This window comes from Neophocaena asiaeorientalis, unplaced genomic scaffold (assembly GCF_003031525.2).
Source record: "Neophocaena asiaeorientalis asiaeorientalis breed wild unplaced genomic scaffold, Neophocaena_asiaeorientalis_V1.1 scaffold251, whole genome shotgun sequence".
Classification (NCBI taxonomy): domain Eukaryota; kingdom Metazoa; phylum Chordata; class Mammalia; order Artiodactyla; family Phocoenidae; genus Neophocaena; species Neophocaena asiaeorientalis.
This window is the reverse complement of record NW_020173377.1, coordinates 10097895-10115301: the sequence shown is the minus strand read 5'-3', so window position 1 is coordinate 10115301 and position 17407 is coordinate 10097895. Positions and strand designations below refer to the sequence as shown.

The 17407-nt window shown below is 42.0% G+C and overlaps 1 protein-coding gene across 1 annotated transcript in view; it reads left to right on the top strand.

The window, feature by feature from the left end:
* CADPS (calcium dependent secretion activator) overlaps window positions 1-17407 on the top strand; it is a gene marked incomplete at its 5' end in the record, with an annotated part of 468533 nt that overhangs the window by 276570 nt on the left and 174556 nt on the right. The window contains 2 exons of the mRNA XM_024746317.1: window positions 4658-4797; window positions 14434-14500. Of these exons, the coding sequence (XP_024602085.1) occupies window positions 4658-4797; window positions 14434-14500 (207 nt within the window). The remainder of the gene's footprint in view (window positions 1-4657; window positions 4798-14433; window positions 14501-17407) is intronic.

The following is a 17407-nucleotide window of genomic DNA, read 5'->3' as shown; positions in this document are numbered from 1 at the left end:
AATGGCTGGGGGGAAAAAAGGTCTTTTTTTTTTTTTTTTTTTTAATAAATTTATTTATCTATCTATCTATCTGTCTTTGGCTGCATTGGGTCTTTTGTTGCTGCGCATGGGCTTTCTCTAGTTGTGGCGAGCGGGGGCTACTCTTCATTGCAATGCGTGGGCTTTTCATTGAGGTGGCTTCTCTTGTTGCAGAGCACAGGCTCTAGGCGCACAGGCTTCACTAGTTGTGGCACGCGGGATCAGTAGTTGTGGCTCGCGGGCTCTAGAGCACAGGCTCAGTAGTTGTGGCGCATGGGCTTAGCTGCTCCGCGGCATGTGGGATCTTCCCGGACCAGGGCTCGAACCTGTGTCCCCTGCATTGGCAGGCGGATTCTTAACCACTGTGCCACCAGGGAAGCCCAAAAGTGCTCTTTTTTTAAAGTGATTCCTTGGACCCCTTGGAAAAGTGTTTCTACGTGCTGATTTTTCCCAAGTTTAGCAGGACATAGACACATTCAAGATTCTGGTGCTGTGTTCATTCACGCAACAGTATTTAGTTTGTTCCATTTTTATTTTTATGTTTCCTTTTTGTTAACCTTTGAACTGAAAAATAACTCATGCATATAGTAAAAAAAAAATAATCAAAATGGATATATAGTGAAAACTAATGATCCCACCCAACTGACTTGAGTATCTTTTCCCAGAGAAAAACGTTGTTTTCAATTTACTGGGCATTCTTCCCGAAATATTCTATGCATGTACAAGCATAGCATATACAAGCATATTTGTATATATCCCTCTTAAAATAAAAAAGAAAGGGAGCATAGTTGGAAGTTACTGTATGCATACTGCTCTGCACTTTGCTTGAAATATCCGGATATTTGGAGATTAGTCTGTATCAGCCCATACTGACTTCCCTTTTGTTTCCATAGCTACATACACTGTGTAGATATATCATAATTTATTTAGATTGTTTCCAGTCTTTGGCTGTATAAACAATGCCTCTATGAATAACCTTGAGTTTTTTTCTTTGCACATAGTCTCTGTGTGTGTGTATATATATAGGATAAATTTCAAAAAAGTATCTTGCTGAATGGAATTTGAATTTTGACAGATACTACCAAATTGTCCCCTAAAGCGTATACACCAATTATAATTTCACAAAAGGCATGAGAGAGTGACTGTTCCTCTACACTCTTGACAGCAGTGCAATACTCTCGACTTCGTACTCATCAAATAGGGTTACGGGCCCACTGTGTCCACTCATTTGCGCTATGCACAGAGCAAACAGGAATAACGACAGTCAAAAATCCTTAACCACACAGAACGTAAGGAATAGAGACATAAAACCAGAAATTACAATGCAGTGTGGTGAGTGCCCTGCTAGAGAAAGGACACCTGGGAATCACACAGCAAGGGGACATAATCTAGTCTGAAAAGCAGGCACGCCTTCCTGGGGGAATGCAGAGGTAAGGAGAGACATGGAGGCTAAGTGCTTGAGACGATCAGCCAGGTAAAGCCTCAGGGTAAAACCGTCCCCCAGAAGGACCTGCCCAAATGCCCAGGTAACTAAGAGAAGCTGGGGCTGGCTGACATACAGCTTACTGCTGAGAATGGGTTGTCTTCCCATATCATCATCACCACATCAAAGCACAGCACACGTGGGCCTCGGCTGAGATGACAGAGTGCTCAACTAGCAGCCTGGAATGCCCAGATGAGGTGTGTGGACTGCTCGGGACTCACGTGCACCCATAAGGACCCTAATAATCCAGCGGGGCTGACACTTACAGAGGAGTCGCTGGCCCGTCGGGTACATGGCAGAGTGGGGATGAAGATGGAGGAGGACTACGGTGACCTCATCTCTCCATCCACCCTAGAGAGGAGGTGTCCCCGGGGAGCGACCACGTTGGGGAAGAAGCCTTGGTGGAGCGGTTAGTAGTGAGCTGCGGCCATTTGTGTCGGCTAATGGACACTATATTGCCGGTGGGAAACGCGCCCAGGACCCATATGGTGGATGGCCTGTTAACAAGCTCCGGGTGCCCAGAGCGCCCCACCCGCTTTGAATTTGCCAAGCGAGCAGAAGCAGAAGGAGGCCCTGGGCCTTACCTACTGCTGTTCTGGCCCTGGTGGGGTTTCTCTTACCAGTTCCTCCCCTTCCTCGTTTCCCAACACATCACCCACCGACCCAGCCCCACCTCTCAGCCCAAACTAGCACAGCAGAGAAGGTCAGCTACACTGAGATCGGCAAGTCCTTCCTCTCCATCTTCCACAGTCTGGGGTCTCAGGATACGGAACATGATACGAGGTGACACGCAGGGACAGGTGTTATCTCGAGAGATAACACAAGAGGTCTCCACGACCCGGTGGCACCCTGACTTACTCATTTCCTTCCAGCATTCTAAGACATATCACAGTTCACTAGTGCCAGTCACGTGAACTGTTACATTTTATGATAGAATTTCAACTAAATTAACCCTCACAAAATGAATAACTGGCCAAGAAGACTATTACAGCAGAGCTATGATCTGAAGATAATACTGGTATTGCAAGCCTGGCAAACAACGTGAAAATGGTAGAGGGGACATCAGTCCTGCTGACAAGTAGTTCTGCCATCCATGTCACGAAGTAAAAACGGTGTGGGTGCACTCAGGATGAGAGGTCAATGGAAATGTTCTGAGATTGTCTACAAGTCTGCTTGAACCACGGATTCGCATCCAGTATCCTCAACAATGAGCCTTGCCTTACATATATATGGTACCATCACATATGGCAAACAATAGTACAAAGCCACCACAGTTACCAAGATATTTAAAAATAGCGTTTTTTGGGAATTTCCTGGCAGTCCAGTGGTTAGGACGCCGCACTTCCACTGCAGGGGGCACGGGTTCGATCCCTGGTCGGGGAACTAAGATTCCGCAAGCAGCGCGGCGCAGCCAAAAAAATAAATAAATGAATTTTTTAAAATAGAGTTCTTTATCTTTAGCCCATCTTTTTTTTTTTTTTTTTAGCCCATCTTTTTAAAACTTCTATATTTGTGTGTGTTTTATGAGATATGTAATAATGCAGTATATTAATACAAAGTAAACATACATCATGTAAAAGATACATGGATATATATTTGATATTTATACATTATATTGATATATTTTTATATTACTAGCGATCTATTTAAAGATATTTGGCTCATTGCTCAAAAATATTTTACTGAAGTAGGGCAGGATCAAAAAAAAAGTTGGCAGCCTCCGGTTTGAAAAATCAAGCCTTCTTGTATTTTAATCGTGTCATTAGACCTTGAGAAGCCTCAAATGTTGGGTTTAGCAAGAATATACAAATTTTTTTTCATCGAAGAGAGGGAATTTAGTGGAAGAAAGAGGGTTGGGCCTGGAATCAGAAGGGGTCAAAACTCAGCGCAAGCAAAAGGCACATCAAGTGGGCTTTCATTTTCCTGCCGTGATCTTTTACTCTTCTCAAAGCCCTTGTTCCACAATCACACAGAAAGCCGTGTGTGTCTACTCTCCAAGCACAGGCCAAGCTTGCATGATGGCGGTGAGGTCGACACAGCACCTAGAAGGCTAGAGTGTCCACCCCTGAGACTCTGAGCCCCTCCTGTCCCTCTGCAGAGGTGAAAGAAACCCAGGAAAGGAGCCTGCCTTCCCTGTGCCTGGAAAAAACAGACAGCCTGCACCAAAGCAGGGCACAGCGCCACCGCAGAAACAGATCTTAGCAGGCCCAGCTTTGGTTGTGCCTGTATCTCGTCCACATTCCCTTCGTTTAGGGGACTTTCCAAATATTTCGCTCCTCCTTGAATGCACATTTCCTAGACCCCACGTGGCTCCTGAGTGAGAACTCTTTCGTCGCATCCTGAAAAAGTGGATTTACTGGAGAAGTGGGTCCCCTTCTGGGTTCATTTACAGCATCTGTGACTGTGAGAACTGGGACAAAAGACGCAAGTCATAGCACCGACCCTGAAGCACCCTGGTGAAAGGCATTTCCTAAGAACAGGTCCTTCTTCAAGCTGCATGCGCTTCCCTCTGGGCCAGGGCAGGGTTGGGTGCTGTGTGATAAGGTGTCAAGTCCAGGTGAAATCACATTGAAATGTGGGACCCTAAGCATGTTCCTTCTCACCTCTAAGTCTCATATTTCTCATCAGATACTGCCCCTTCCCTCTTCCCCTTCAGCCTCGGAAGGATCTCTCCTCTTGACATAGCAGAAGAAATCCTGATGAATGGAAAAAGGAGTAGACTAGAGGTTCTGTCTAATATAGAAGGACACTTCTTTCTCTTATACATCCATCTTCTTATTTGAGGAGAGCAACGTGTGGAATACATTCTCAGCTCGGTGTTGTTTTAGTACTTCTGAACTTTAGAAAAGTACAAAAGCAGGATCACAGAAATTGTGATCCCTACTCTTACAGAATTAGCCAGAGAGAGAGAGAAGAGAGCAAAGGATGCCATTTTTGTCCTCAGCCCGGGCTGCTTGGCACCAGCCAGCCCTGGTAGGTGGAGCCTTGGATCTGAGTCCGATGCCCAGACCTCCACTTCATTTAACTGCCTTCCCGCTGGCTGTGGGACACGGATGAGACCCTCAATTCTCAACAGCCAAGTTTCTCGTCTATGAAAACATGCCCATAACAGTGTTCCTATTTTCTGGCTAATATGATTGTCCTTTTTTCCTGCAGGTTATTCTCCATCCCACCCCCAACAGCCCCAAACAGTCAGAGTGGCACAAAATGACAGTCTCCAAAAACTGCCCCGATCAAGACCTCAAAATCAAACTTGCTGTCCGAATGGATAAGCCTCAAAACATGAAGCATTCTGGGTAAGTGTTCCTTCTCCGAGTGGTAATTTTGGACCCACCCCATTCATTTCTTAAAATATTTAAAAATAAAAATAGATAAAAGTTGATCTTCAGAGAACGACATGGAAGAAAAGCCAAAGAAATATGAGAGATTATTAAAATACCTGACTTTGATATTTACTGTATAAGCTTCCTCAGTTCTTATGATTACTGTATTTGCATTTGCTAAACCATCAGGATAGGGTCATTGCCTTATCCTTTTCTAATAGAATTTCCAGTACAGTTCAGAACCTTCCTAGACTCATGCTGGGTGATTCTGGTCTAAGAGGTTTTACTGGCCTCACATACCTCCTTAAAGGCGTCCAGATCTTTCAGATTCTCTGAATCATGCACTTACACCTTCATTAACAACCATACCCAGGAGATGTAAGCAGTTGCTGTAGGGGACCTTCAGACGATCAGCTCACGTTGAATCAGTTTTAGTGCTTAGCATAACATTTAAATTAACCAGAGAGTAGAAATTTTATGACTGTCTTCGGTTTCTTAAGGTTTGAGAGGAATGACCGATTAAGTAATCTCAAGTAGGATAAAAAGAATAGGTAAACTGTAGTTTTATTTTGCAGATCAAACCAATGGTTTGTATAGGAAATGTTTCTTGGCAAGTGGGTGTGTGCTGAGCCCCATTGCCTATTAAACTGAACTGCTTGGACACCACCGTCTCAGAAAATCTGACCACTTAGAAAGGAGCTGGGCCATTTAACTCTGACTAGGGGAATGTTTAACCAGTGGAAGGGAATGGATTGTGTTCCAAGGATTTTGCAGGTACCATTTGCCAACCAGCTATCATTCTGCTTACGTGTTTGTGAAAGGACTTAAAGTAATAAAACTGACATGAAACTTGAAGCTTGGTTATGCGCTAGAGATGTGGGGAATTCAAAAACCCAATACCAGGGGCTGGTCACTGATTAAGATAGATTTAAACAGAAGCCCATGAGAGGTTCAGGAGGGCGTGGTCGGGATAGGAGGTGTACATCCCAGCAGCTGGGCACACCACAGCAGCATGCAGTCAGAGTAAAGAGCAGCGCCCTGGCCTTGGTGCCTCAGAGTTCTAGGGAACAAAGAAGGCTAAAGGTTTGAGTGAAAGATAGGTACTTACTAGCGAGGGTATTGGAGGGGGTTGGGCATGGGGAACTCCAAAGGAAGCAAAGGTCTCCCACCAACTAGATACTGGCTGCTGAACCTGAGCTCTGGCTTGGATTTGGACAATTTCCATGGCATTGTCTTTTTTTTTTTTTAACATCTTTATTAGAGGATAATTGCTTTACAATGTTGTGTTAGTTGCTGCTGTATTACGAAGTGAATCAGCTGTACGTATACCTATATCCCCGTATCCCCTCCCTCTTGTGTCTCCCTCCCACCCTCCCTATCCCATCCCTCTAGGTGGTCACAAAGCACCGAGCTGATCTCCCTGTGCTATGCGGCTGCTTCCCACTAGCTATCTATTTTACATTTGGTAGTGTATATATGTCCATGCTACTCTCTCACTTCGTCCCAGCTTACCCTTCCCCCTCCCCATGTCCTCAAGTCTATTCTCTACGTCTGCATCTTTATTCCTGTCCTGCCCCTAGGTTCATCAGAACATGGCATTGTCTTGAGGCCAAAGTATTCCTAGAGTTTTAGGTGGGATTTTGGCAAAGCTCTTCTGCCTGTGGCCGTGAGAAGGCTGTAGGGGAATGAGCCAGGCCCCTGCTATACACTCTGTCCTTTTTCAACTGTCCACGATGAAGGGCTAGCTTCGCCTCATCTCAGTTAGCATCTCATGAAAATGTTTGTGACGTGTTTCTAAGGTCAGCTTTTCCTCCTTCTTATCATTATTACTGGCATATATTCCCAAAATGTTAAATGGGATTTCTCCCTAATATCCCTTCCTCTGCAATATAAACATCCTAGTTTCAAGACAAAGAATTTGAGAATTCTGTTAGGTTCCTGTAGCACCCAGGAACAGCGTTTGTGTCTTAAGCAAAGCATTGGCTCGTAAATACTTGGTAAATATTTGCTAAAGGAATGAGAGCATGAGTGAGCAGTTGGAGGGAAAGAGGGCGAAGTGAAGAGGGTAGAGCAGACAAAAAAGAGAAACAGAAATATGAATGGATATATCTGTCCTTAAACCTGCTTCTTAAAGAAACTTCCTTAAAAAGATCAGTAGCTCAACCCACTTTCTAGGCCCCTTTGAAGCTCTGTGCTAGGAGTTTTACAAACACTCTCTTGTTTAATCCCCACGGCAAGCACTTGACATAGGTATTACTTTCCTTACTGGACAAATTCCCATTTCCCACATTCTCTTCAGTTCTCTAACCAATCTGGATTAAGAAATTTTTCTCTTGATTAATTCATAAAATTACTAACATATTTCGGACCATCTTGGCCCTATGGATGATAGAAGAAATCTGTAACTCACTTCTGACAGGCTCCACAGTGATTTCATTTTACTAGGCTGCCATCTAAAAATTACCCCTGCCGGGAAATATACCAGGAGGGCCTAGGGCAGCTCTGAAAGGTGGACAGTGGGTACCTTAAAAACACTGTCAGACCCACTGTGGCCTAAATCAGGGCTGGACAGCCTTAGCTACCCAAGGGATGATTCAAGGAAAATAAAAATGTTGCGAGTTACATTTTTTTTCCATTTAAATTTAAAATAGCTTTATGAAGCCCTATTATATGGGGAAGGAGGATAGAAATATCAGAACAGTGTCACAGCTTAAAGAATGAGAGAGAGAAAGGAATTTTTAAGAATCAACTCTGAGGTTATAAATCGTGTCTACTTCGACGTTTATTAAAACCTAGAGGAAACCTGAGAATTACTGTGAATTACTCCTCGTTGGTGGACTGTGGTTCCTGGAATGAGCCACTGAGCCATTCAGAATAACTTTATTGAATAGAAGAATGTCAGTGAGAAAATCCGCACTAGCTTTTGGCCTTAAGACATGAGTATTAGGGATACCTGAGAATGAGCCTCTTGTCGGTGGCCTTCTCGTTGTTCATCCTGTTATATCCATATGATGTTCTCAAGTTCAGGAGGTGCACTCACGTGCATTATCTCATTTTATCCCCGAAACAGCCTCCCAAGGATTAGTTATTATTATCCCTCCATCTTAATAAGTGGCCTCTCCCTTCGCCCAGTTGCTCAGACCAACATCCTCAGCGTCATGTGACACTTCTCTCTCTCTCTCACCCTTCATCTCATCCATCATCACGTTCTCATCACTCCACCTTCAAGGTAAATCTAGAGTTCAACCTCTCGTCACCACCTCCACACCATCATTCGAATCCAGGCCTCCCTCGTTCTCCCCTCTCACCTGTTGCACTTGTCTTGTCAGCAGTCCCCCTGCTGCTGTCCTTGCCCCCTGTAGGCTCTTTCCCACCCTGAAGCCAGAGTAATTTTTTTTTAAAACACAAGTCAGATCCTGCCACTTGAATGCTGGAAAATCTCCAGTGATTCCCCATCTCGTTCAAAATAAAAGTCAGTGTTGCCTCTGTGGCAACCAGGCCCTATCTAATAAGGACACCACTACTATCTGACCTTGATCACGGCTCTAGCCTCCTTGCTCTTCCCCGAAGACTTCATGTGTACCCCCGCTGCGGGGCCTTTGTCCCCACTGTTTCCTCTGCCTTGGATGCCCCTTCTCCCCCACCCAGATGTCCACATGGCTCACCTTGATTTCTGTGTGTCTCTGTACCTTATCGGAATGCCTTTCCTGGCCCATCTGTGTCCTCTGTCTGTCTCTTACTCTGCTGTTTTCACCAGAGCACTTACAGTCATCTCACATACCAGCTATTTCTTCATTTATTATTTTGTTGTCTGTCTTCCCCACTGGACTTTGAGTTCCTTGTCAGCAGGGGCATCTGCCTTCTTTGTTGGAAGAAGCTAGTACAGGGCCTGACATGTAGTATAAGTCCAATAAATGTTGTTGCATAAATGAATGTGAATGAGTCAATCTCTGCAAATAAGGAAACTGAGGATTAGGGTGGTGAACCCACTTGCCCAAGTCAGAGTAAGCATCAGAGCCAGGTCTAGAATTGTGTTATTTCTTTCCATTTGAAATGAAAGAAATCAACTTAACTGAGGACCTGAAACATGAATAAAATACAGAGCTTCCCATGGCTCCACTTGGAATTCATTCATTGCACCACAGCTTATAAGTCTTAGCCGTGCTTTTTTTTTTTTTTTTTGGCTGAATATTTTTAATTTAATAAAAGCTATAAAACTTACATCCAAAAAGTTCAACAAACCCATGTTTGAGAAACATGAAAAAAATTACAGCAAGGTCCAGTGTAAGTATAAAGCTAATAACCAGTGATAAAGAGAAAATCATAAAAGCAGCCAGAGAACAGAGAAATGTTACACACAAAAGGATAAAACAGTTCTTGTTAGAAGCATTGCAAGTGAGAAGACAGAGGCGCAGCACCTTTAATGTACTCAAGTCTATATATGCAATGAAAACATCTTTCAAAGTGAATGACAAAATAGTTACCCACGCTTCTTAAAATCCCCTTTCCTCGTCCACCTTCTTAGCTGTGCTATTGCTCTAGACTTCTTGTTTTCAAAACCATCACACTCCTCTCCCTTCCCCATAAGTCCCCAAGATACCACTCATATTGACACAGACTCTCAAACAGAACTACCTAGACTGACCTAATTCAATATATTTAGGATCCCACTTTATTTCCCATTGGCTTATTTTCTATAATTAGATCAATTAAATCAAGTTAGTTGATAGTGTTGTTTAAATCTTCTAAATCTTTACTGATTTTCTGCAAATTATTGAGATAGAGGTATTGAAATCTGACTATAATTGTGGATTTGTTTGTTTCTACTTAAGAGTTCTGTCCATCTTTGCATCATATATTTTGAAGCTCTGTTATTAGATGCATAAACACTTAAGATTACTGTGTCTTCTTGATGAATCGACCCTTTTATCATTATAAAATGATCTTCTTTGTCCCTGGTAATATTCTTGGTCCTGAAATTTATTTTGTGTGACAGTAATAAATATAACCACTCCAGATTTTTTAAAAACCAATGTTGGCATCGTAATTCCTTTCCCATCCTTTTATTTTTTGCCTCTTTGTGTCTTTAGATTTAAAGTGCATTTCTTGCAGGGAGCATAGAGTTAGGTCTACTGAGCACTTACTGGGGGCCAGTTACTGTGCCAACAACTTGACATGCATCATCTCCATCTGTCCTCACAACAGCCAGATGAAGTAGATCCTGTGCTAACCCCATTTTACAGATGATTAAACTGAGGCATGGGTCAGCTAAGCCTAAAAAGACCTAAGGACCCAGAATTCCCACCTAGGTATTTCCACCTTGAGTTTGAGATGTAACCCCTCAGCTAAACTTCGGCTCACTGTACTAGAATGTTGATTATCTATTCATAAATCCAGATTTCCAAATATCTGGATAGCCTGAAGAGGTAGTTGAGGGTCACTAATGCCCACACAGGTAGATCTGTCTATGGAATGAAGAGCTGGAGGGGGGAAGCCACCTGTATGTCTACAATGACAGAATTCCCCCTGCTCCAGGTACTTTTCATTCTGCTTAATGAGCGTGTTTCAACCTAAGAAAATATAGAACCAGAGCTGAATAGACGGAAACTGTACATTGTAGCCCTCAGTTTTTCTTGGTTTTGACATCTGGTATGTGCCAAATTAGCAATAAATTCTGAGGAAGCCTCAGAGGGAAAGCCCTTCTTTCATGCAAACCAAATGATACTTCCCAAAGGAGCATTGTTCATTTTCCTCTGATCCCACTCAGCTTTCCCATTCAGAAGCCTTCAACCACAAGTCCTCTCTGTTTGATTGGAATAGCCATTCGTGTTCTTAGTTCAATAAAGAAACCAAAGTTTGTCATCTATAAGAGGAAGAATAGCATGCTGAAGAGGGCCCTCTGGAGCCAGAGTGTTCTGGGTGTAAATTCTGGCTATGTCATTCACCAGCTTGGCGCCCTGGAGAAATTACTTGACCTTTCTGAACTTCAGTTTCCTCAGCTGTAAAATAGGAGCGATAACATAATGACATACCGAGTAATAATTGCTTACTTTGTGCCAGATATTGTTCTAAGCGCTTTATGTTTCATTAACTTCTTTAATCCTCCCAGCAACACTTGAAGTAGGTACCATTATTACTGTCCCCATTGTACAGATGAGAAAACTGAGGTAGAGACAAGTTTAGTAACTTGCCCAAGGTCATGCAGGAATGTAAGCAACGTAAGCTCCAGATTCAAGCTCTTAACCCTTCCGGGTGGGTATAATAAATTCACATAAAGTACCTGGCACAGCACAGAAGACTGGTAAGACTTCACGAGCAGTAGCTAGTATTTTTATCATGAAGGAAAAAATTAATGATACCATATGAATTACATTCTGTGGGTTCACGTGAACTCCTTTTCCTACTTCCGTTCTCATCAGTTAAAACTATAAACACTTTAGAGGTCGTAGCTATGTTTGTTGTTTTGAATCTCTTTATGTGGATTCAAGTCAAGAAGTAAGAAAAATTGGTAGTAGCAGCCAGAAAAGTATGAGAGTTACAGCGTTACTAGCCATTACTAAAAATAGAAAAATTTTCACCCATTGTCTTATTTATCTTTTAATTCATCTATTTCCCTGTGTACATATGTCCAAGAAGATTTCTTGTCACATATTTAGCTATTAATAACTACTCGTAACGATACACTTACCTCTGTACTCAAAGATATTTTATAATAAGGCTGATACTTATTATGCATCTACTTCCTGCCATGCCTCGTGCTTGTACTTCACAAGCATCATCTCATTTAATCTCCACAACCACCCTGCAAGAGAGGGACCATTCCTGGCCCTGTTTTCCAGAGCACCGAGTGGTTAAGCATCTTGTCCAACATCTCAGATTAACCACTAGAACTGGAACACTATACTCTTAATCGGTACAGACCAATGACCCTGTCTCTCCTTGGACCTGGCTGAAGGTTCCTGTTAGGTCCATTTCTGCCATGGATACATTTATATATTATTTCAAGAAGGTTAAGAACACTGTCCAGGGCAGCTAGGTAATCCACGTAACCAGAGCTGACCATGTTGGCCTCGGGGCTGATGCACTTACCAGCCGTCCAGCCATTTCCACAGCCTCAGTCCAGCCACCATCCTCTCTCTGTTGTCTACACTACTGTAACCGTCTCACTGGTGTCCCTGCCTTCTCCCTTGCCTTTTCCATCTACAATGCATTAACCACTCAGCAGCCACTGGGATCATCTTAAATAGAAATATAATTGTGTCACTTCCCTGCTTAAAACCCTTCTATAGTTTCCCATCCTTATTTAGATGGAGTGTATTCCTGATCTAATTTGCCCGTCAAAAGATCACTCTGTCTGCCATGTAATGAAAAGAGTTAGAGTGAAAGCAGGGAGACCAGAGAGGAGCCTGTTGCTGTGGTCTGGGTAGACATGATAGTAGCTTGAATGGGGAGTAGCAGTGGAGATAGAAATAGATGGGATGTATTTTGGGAGGAAAAAAAAAAAAAACTCAAAGAACTTGGCAGTGGAGTGCATGTCTCTATGCAATGTGTGAAACTCTCATCAGAAAGTTTGATAAAGATGGCTCTGGTTTCCCAAGGCATTCATAACTAACTGAAATATGGCAAATGTATACTGACCACCTACCATACCTCAAAAGCTGTGCTAGGAATTTAGAAAGGAAAATTTAGAAAAAAAGAACAAGTTCCCTTCCTTCAAGGAACTCACAATCCAATAGAAACAATACATATGAAAATAAATAAATTATAGCAGTGTGATCATTGTAGCTACCAGCAGAATTATGTGCAGGGCCCAGGAGGTGATGACATCACGGTAAGGATTCAAACTTAGGAAGAATATGAATTCTAACATAAGGAGCAGGGAGAAGGCATTCCGGGCACCATAACACGTGCAAAGTTATGGGGGTGTGCAACTTTATGGTGTGGTGAGGAATTACAGGTAACATAAGGCACAGAAGCTAAATTTAGAGAGTGAAGCATAGCTGGCAAACAAAGCCATTTTTAGGCCAGGTCAAGATGCTCCATCTTGTTTCTATAGGCTAAGGTTTCCCTGGGTCTCTTCTTACCACTGATGGTACACAAGATTGTTTCGTGGTATACAGACACGCATATATTAGTTAAGCAGTTATTTATGTATTTTAATGTGCATTATATAATATAAAATTAGTATATCAAAGCTACAGTGTAAAGTTTCCTTTCAAAATAAATTTATTCTTGTTAAATACGTCAATTTAAAGAAAAAAGGCAAGTAAATCGTACAACAGATGGACCGATCTGGGATAAATCATGGAAGTGCAAGATGAGTGGTCAAAGTTGCGGGCTCCCCTCGTGTCAGTGGGGGAGACTCACTGAAGGAGTTTCAGCAGGGAAATTAATTCATACATGCAGATGGTAGGATCCGTCCCACGGCCAGGAGGAGGATGAAACTCATTCTGGTGAAACCGATTAAGAGTTTCCTCTGTGGTTTACCATGGCCGTAAAATGTGTGCTGGGACTGAAAGAGTGGAGGTGTGAGCAAAGTAAGGAACTTGGCAGGAGGTAAAAATCAAGTGCACTTGGTAATTAAAGAATCAGCATGAAGAAGAAAAAGGACCCGGAAGACTCAGATTCCTGGCATGAAGGTCTGAGTACTTCGGCCAGCAGCCACTGCTACGAGCCCCTGAAATTTGTCAAACAGTGTACATTTTAATTAGGCGCTTTCTTCATTGTGTTCCAAAGCAGAAATTGTGTCTGATTCCAAGTGAAGTGGGGATTTGGAAGTTGTCCAGTTGGGTTTTGATAGCACATAAAGCCAGTTTTGGAACTCGAGGATTTGATTGGGTTTGAGTATGACCAGATCTCTCTTCACTTGGTCCAGTAGAGCTTGAAAACCACCAGCCTCACTTCCTTGATCAATGCCAGTTCAACGTGTATCAATCCATCAGGCCAACGGGGTAATTACGAATGAATTAGTAACACTGATCACAAAATCTCCAGACAGCTTTGAAGTGTGCTTTTGTTGTTCTCAACCCCCCTTTAACTAAATTTTTTCTGCATAAAGATTAATTTCCATCAACAGAAGAGCAATTCGGGGAGAGGGACGGGTGAAGGGAGGACTTTCTATGCCGACTTGAAACTTCCTTTCTGTAACGTAACTACATTTGCCGGAATTACAGCAAAAGCAGACAAGGTTTGCTTTGTTTACTAAAGGTTTTCCTGAAAGAGACTTGACAGGAGGTGAAAGAGTTGGAGTTGTGAGATTTAGCACTCTTTTTTTCTCTCCTGTGCAATAGCTCTCAGGAGTTTCCCTACCTATAAGAGTTTAGCACATAGACAAATTAAGGTACAATGTAACATTTTCCAAGGTGTTTCCTGGAATCAGTCAAGGTTCTAAGGCAAGTCTGATGATGGGCCACAATTCCTCCTACAAACCAAAGTAGACCCTGCCTGCTGCTCTTCATTCTTCTCAACCACACAGCTCCAGAGTCTGCAATCTGTTCCTGAGCCCTGTGAATCTCCTTGTTTGCGAGCACCCAGCTTCATGGTAAAGCGAGTTAAACAGCTCACTAGCTCAAGCATTAATGCATCTCTGGTCTTTTTGCTTTCCTTCAGGTATTTATGGGCCATCGGTAAGAATGTCTGGAAGAGATGGAAGAAAAGATTTTTTGTCTTAGTGCAGGTAACTCTTCAACTCTAATATCAGTCTTAAGAGCCATTATTTTTAAAGATGCGATAGGATTCATTAATGTTTTTGATATAATTTACCTTAAGTGCACAAAGCTCAAGTGTTTAACTCAGTGAATTCCTATACGTTACTTATGCATGCAACCACTGTTCAGAGGGATACAGAACATTTCCAGTACCCAGAGCGCTCCCTTCTGCTCCTTTTCCTTTTTACATCACTTTCCAGTTCTAAAAATTAATGCATGCTCATAATTTTTTAATTCTAACAATACAGAAATATATATGAAATGTGGGAGCAGTAAACTCCCACCCCTGCCAGCGATGCAGGAACCCAGGGAGGGCGCACGTGTGTGTCTGATTAGGGTAACAGGGACACTAACATTATTTTAGAAGAACCTGCTGTTTCTAAAAGCACTAAGGTAGTCATTATGAGAAAAACCAGAATTGAGTTGGACTTTTTACATCTTTTTCATTGTTTAGTAAGTTTGATTTGAATCACCTGTGGAAGAACATTCCAGTCTTCTTGATGTCTGAGGCTTCCAGACCCCCTATAATTATGTTTAACCATCTAAATATATCTTTCCACATAGGCTTTTTTTAAATAATCAAACTCTCCATGTTGTTCATCAACTTGCTTTTTTGTTTTTGAACACAATCATTGTAGACATTGTTTCATGAATGCACATATAGCTCAGATTCTAATACCTGTGGAATTTTCCTTTCGGAGGTACTTTGGGCTTCCGCAGTTGGAACTATCATTAACCATGCAGCAAGGTACATCTCTGTATATAAAGATGCAGGTGTAGATATAGATATTGATGTTAATAATACATCAGTAATATATAAATAATATTATTGCCCTCTTCATTGTATCTTTAAGAAAAAAAGATTCCAGAAATAGTAATGCATGTCCTTGAAAATCTCCATGCCCCCCCTTTTTTTTGGTCTGTTTGTTTTTTGCATCAGGATTTTTCAGTTTACAAAGGAATTTGTCATTGCCTTTTTTTAATTTGCAAGCTCCACCAGAGCATGTGAGCTATAATTCAATTTGCCAAAAGTTAATTTATTCTGTCCTCTGAAAGATGTCACAAAGTGAGTCAACTTGTAATTTAGTGACTAAAGGTGTTTACTGGGTTATCGTGTTGGCTATGAGCATTGACTAGTATTTTGAGCACTACGGATTCTGAAATCTCACAATAAAAGCAGCTGCCTCTTAGTCTAAATGGCCTTGAAAGTTCCACCAACCCTGAGCTTCTAAGGCTACACCTTCTACAGATCTACTCAAGCTTCTACTGTGTCTCGAAGGCAAACAGCATCTGTCTTGCATCTAGAAGCAAGAGGTAATCTTTGCTTTCATAATCACTATGGGGTGCAACAAAACCTTAAAATAAATTAACCAAAGGAAAACTTTGGAATTATTCCCAGCCATCCAAATAAGCCCCAGCTAAGTGATGGAAGACATTTCATCCAGAGATACATTTCCTCAGAATATCAGCTAACCAACATTTATTGAGTACCTATTTTGTGAAGGGTACATTGATAGGTCATAGAGAAGAACTGGGAGACCTGGTCTCTCACTTCCAGAAGAGGATCTCTTACAGTTCTTTATAGGCAAATAGCAGAAACAGACTCAAGGTAAGTAAGGTTTTAAAAAAAAGTGTATTGGAAGGCTCTTGTGGCAGTTCATAGGATTGGTGATAAAAGCTAGTACCCAGAGTAGTTCCAGAAATCCAGGTGGTGGGAACCATGGCCAGTGTCATTGACATGGCTGTAAGACAAAATCACCTCAGACCGTTTTCTGTCTTTGTGTCTCCACTTGAGGACCAAATCTGAGAGAGGGAATTGGATTGGTCCAGCTTGTGTCACACCAGCTTTTCAGAAGGGCAGACCATGTTGCTTTGATTCACAGTGCCACTGAGCTGTCTCCAGTGCAAAATCAGCATGCCATTACCAGAAAAAGAAATGGATGCTGAGTAGGCAGAAACAGCTGATATCTACCCTAAAGAGAGCATGTAAGTGGAGTGACAAGACACATAAAAAAAAAAAAAAACCTAGGAATAAACCTACCTAAGGAGACAAAAGACCTGTATGCAAAAAACTGCAAGACACTGATGAAAGAAATTAAAGATGATACAAACAGATGGAGAGATATACCATGTTCTTGGAGTGGAAGACTCAACATTGTGAAAATGAGTATACTACCCAAAGCAATCTACAGATTCAGTGCAATCCCTATCAAACTACCACTGGCATTTTTCACAGAACTAGAACAAAAAATTTCACAATTTGTATGGAAACACAAAAGACCCCGAAGAGCCAAAGCAATCTTGAGAAAGAAAAACGGAGCTGGAAGAATCAGGCTCCCAGACTTCAGACTATACTACAAAGCTACAGTCATCCAGACAGTATGGTACTGGCACAAAAACAGAAATATCGATCAATGGAACAGGATAGAAAGCCCAGAGATAAACCCATGCACATATGGTCACCTTATTTTTGATAAAGGAGGCAAGAGTATACAATGGAGAAAAGACAGCCTCTTCAATAAGTGGTGCTGGGAAAACTGGACAGCTACATGTAAAAGAATGAAATTAGAACACTCCCTAACACCATCCACAAAAATAAACTCAAAATGGATTAAATACCTAAATGTAAGGCCAGACACTATCAAACTCTTAGAGGAAAACATAGGCAGAACACTCTATGACATAAATCACAGCAAGATCCTTTTTGACCTACTCCTAGAGTTAGGAGTTAAAACAAAAATAAACAAATGGGACCTAATGAAACTTAAAAGCTTTTGCACAGCAAAGGAGACCATAAACAAGACGAAAAGACAACCCTCAGAATGGGAGAAAATATTTGCAAATGAAGCAACTGACAAAGGATTAATCTCCAAAAT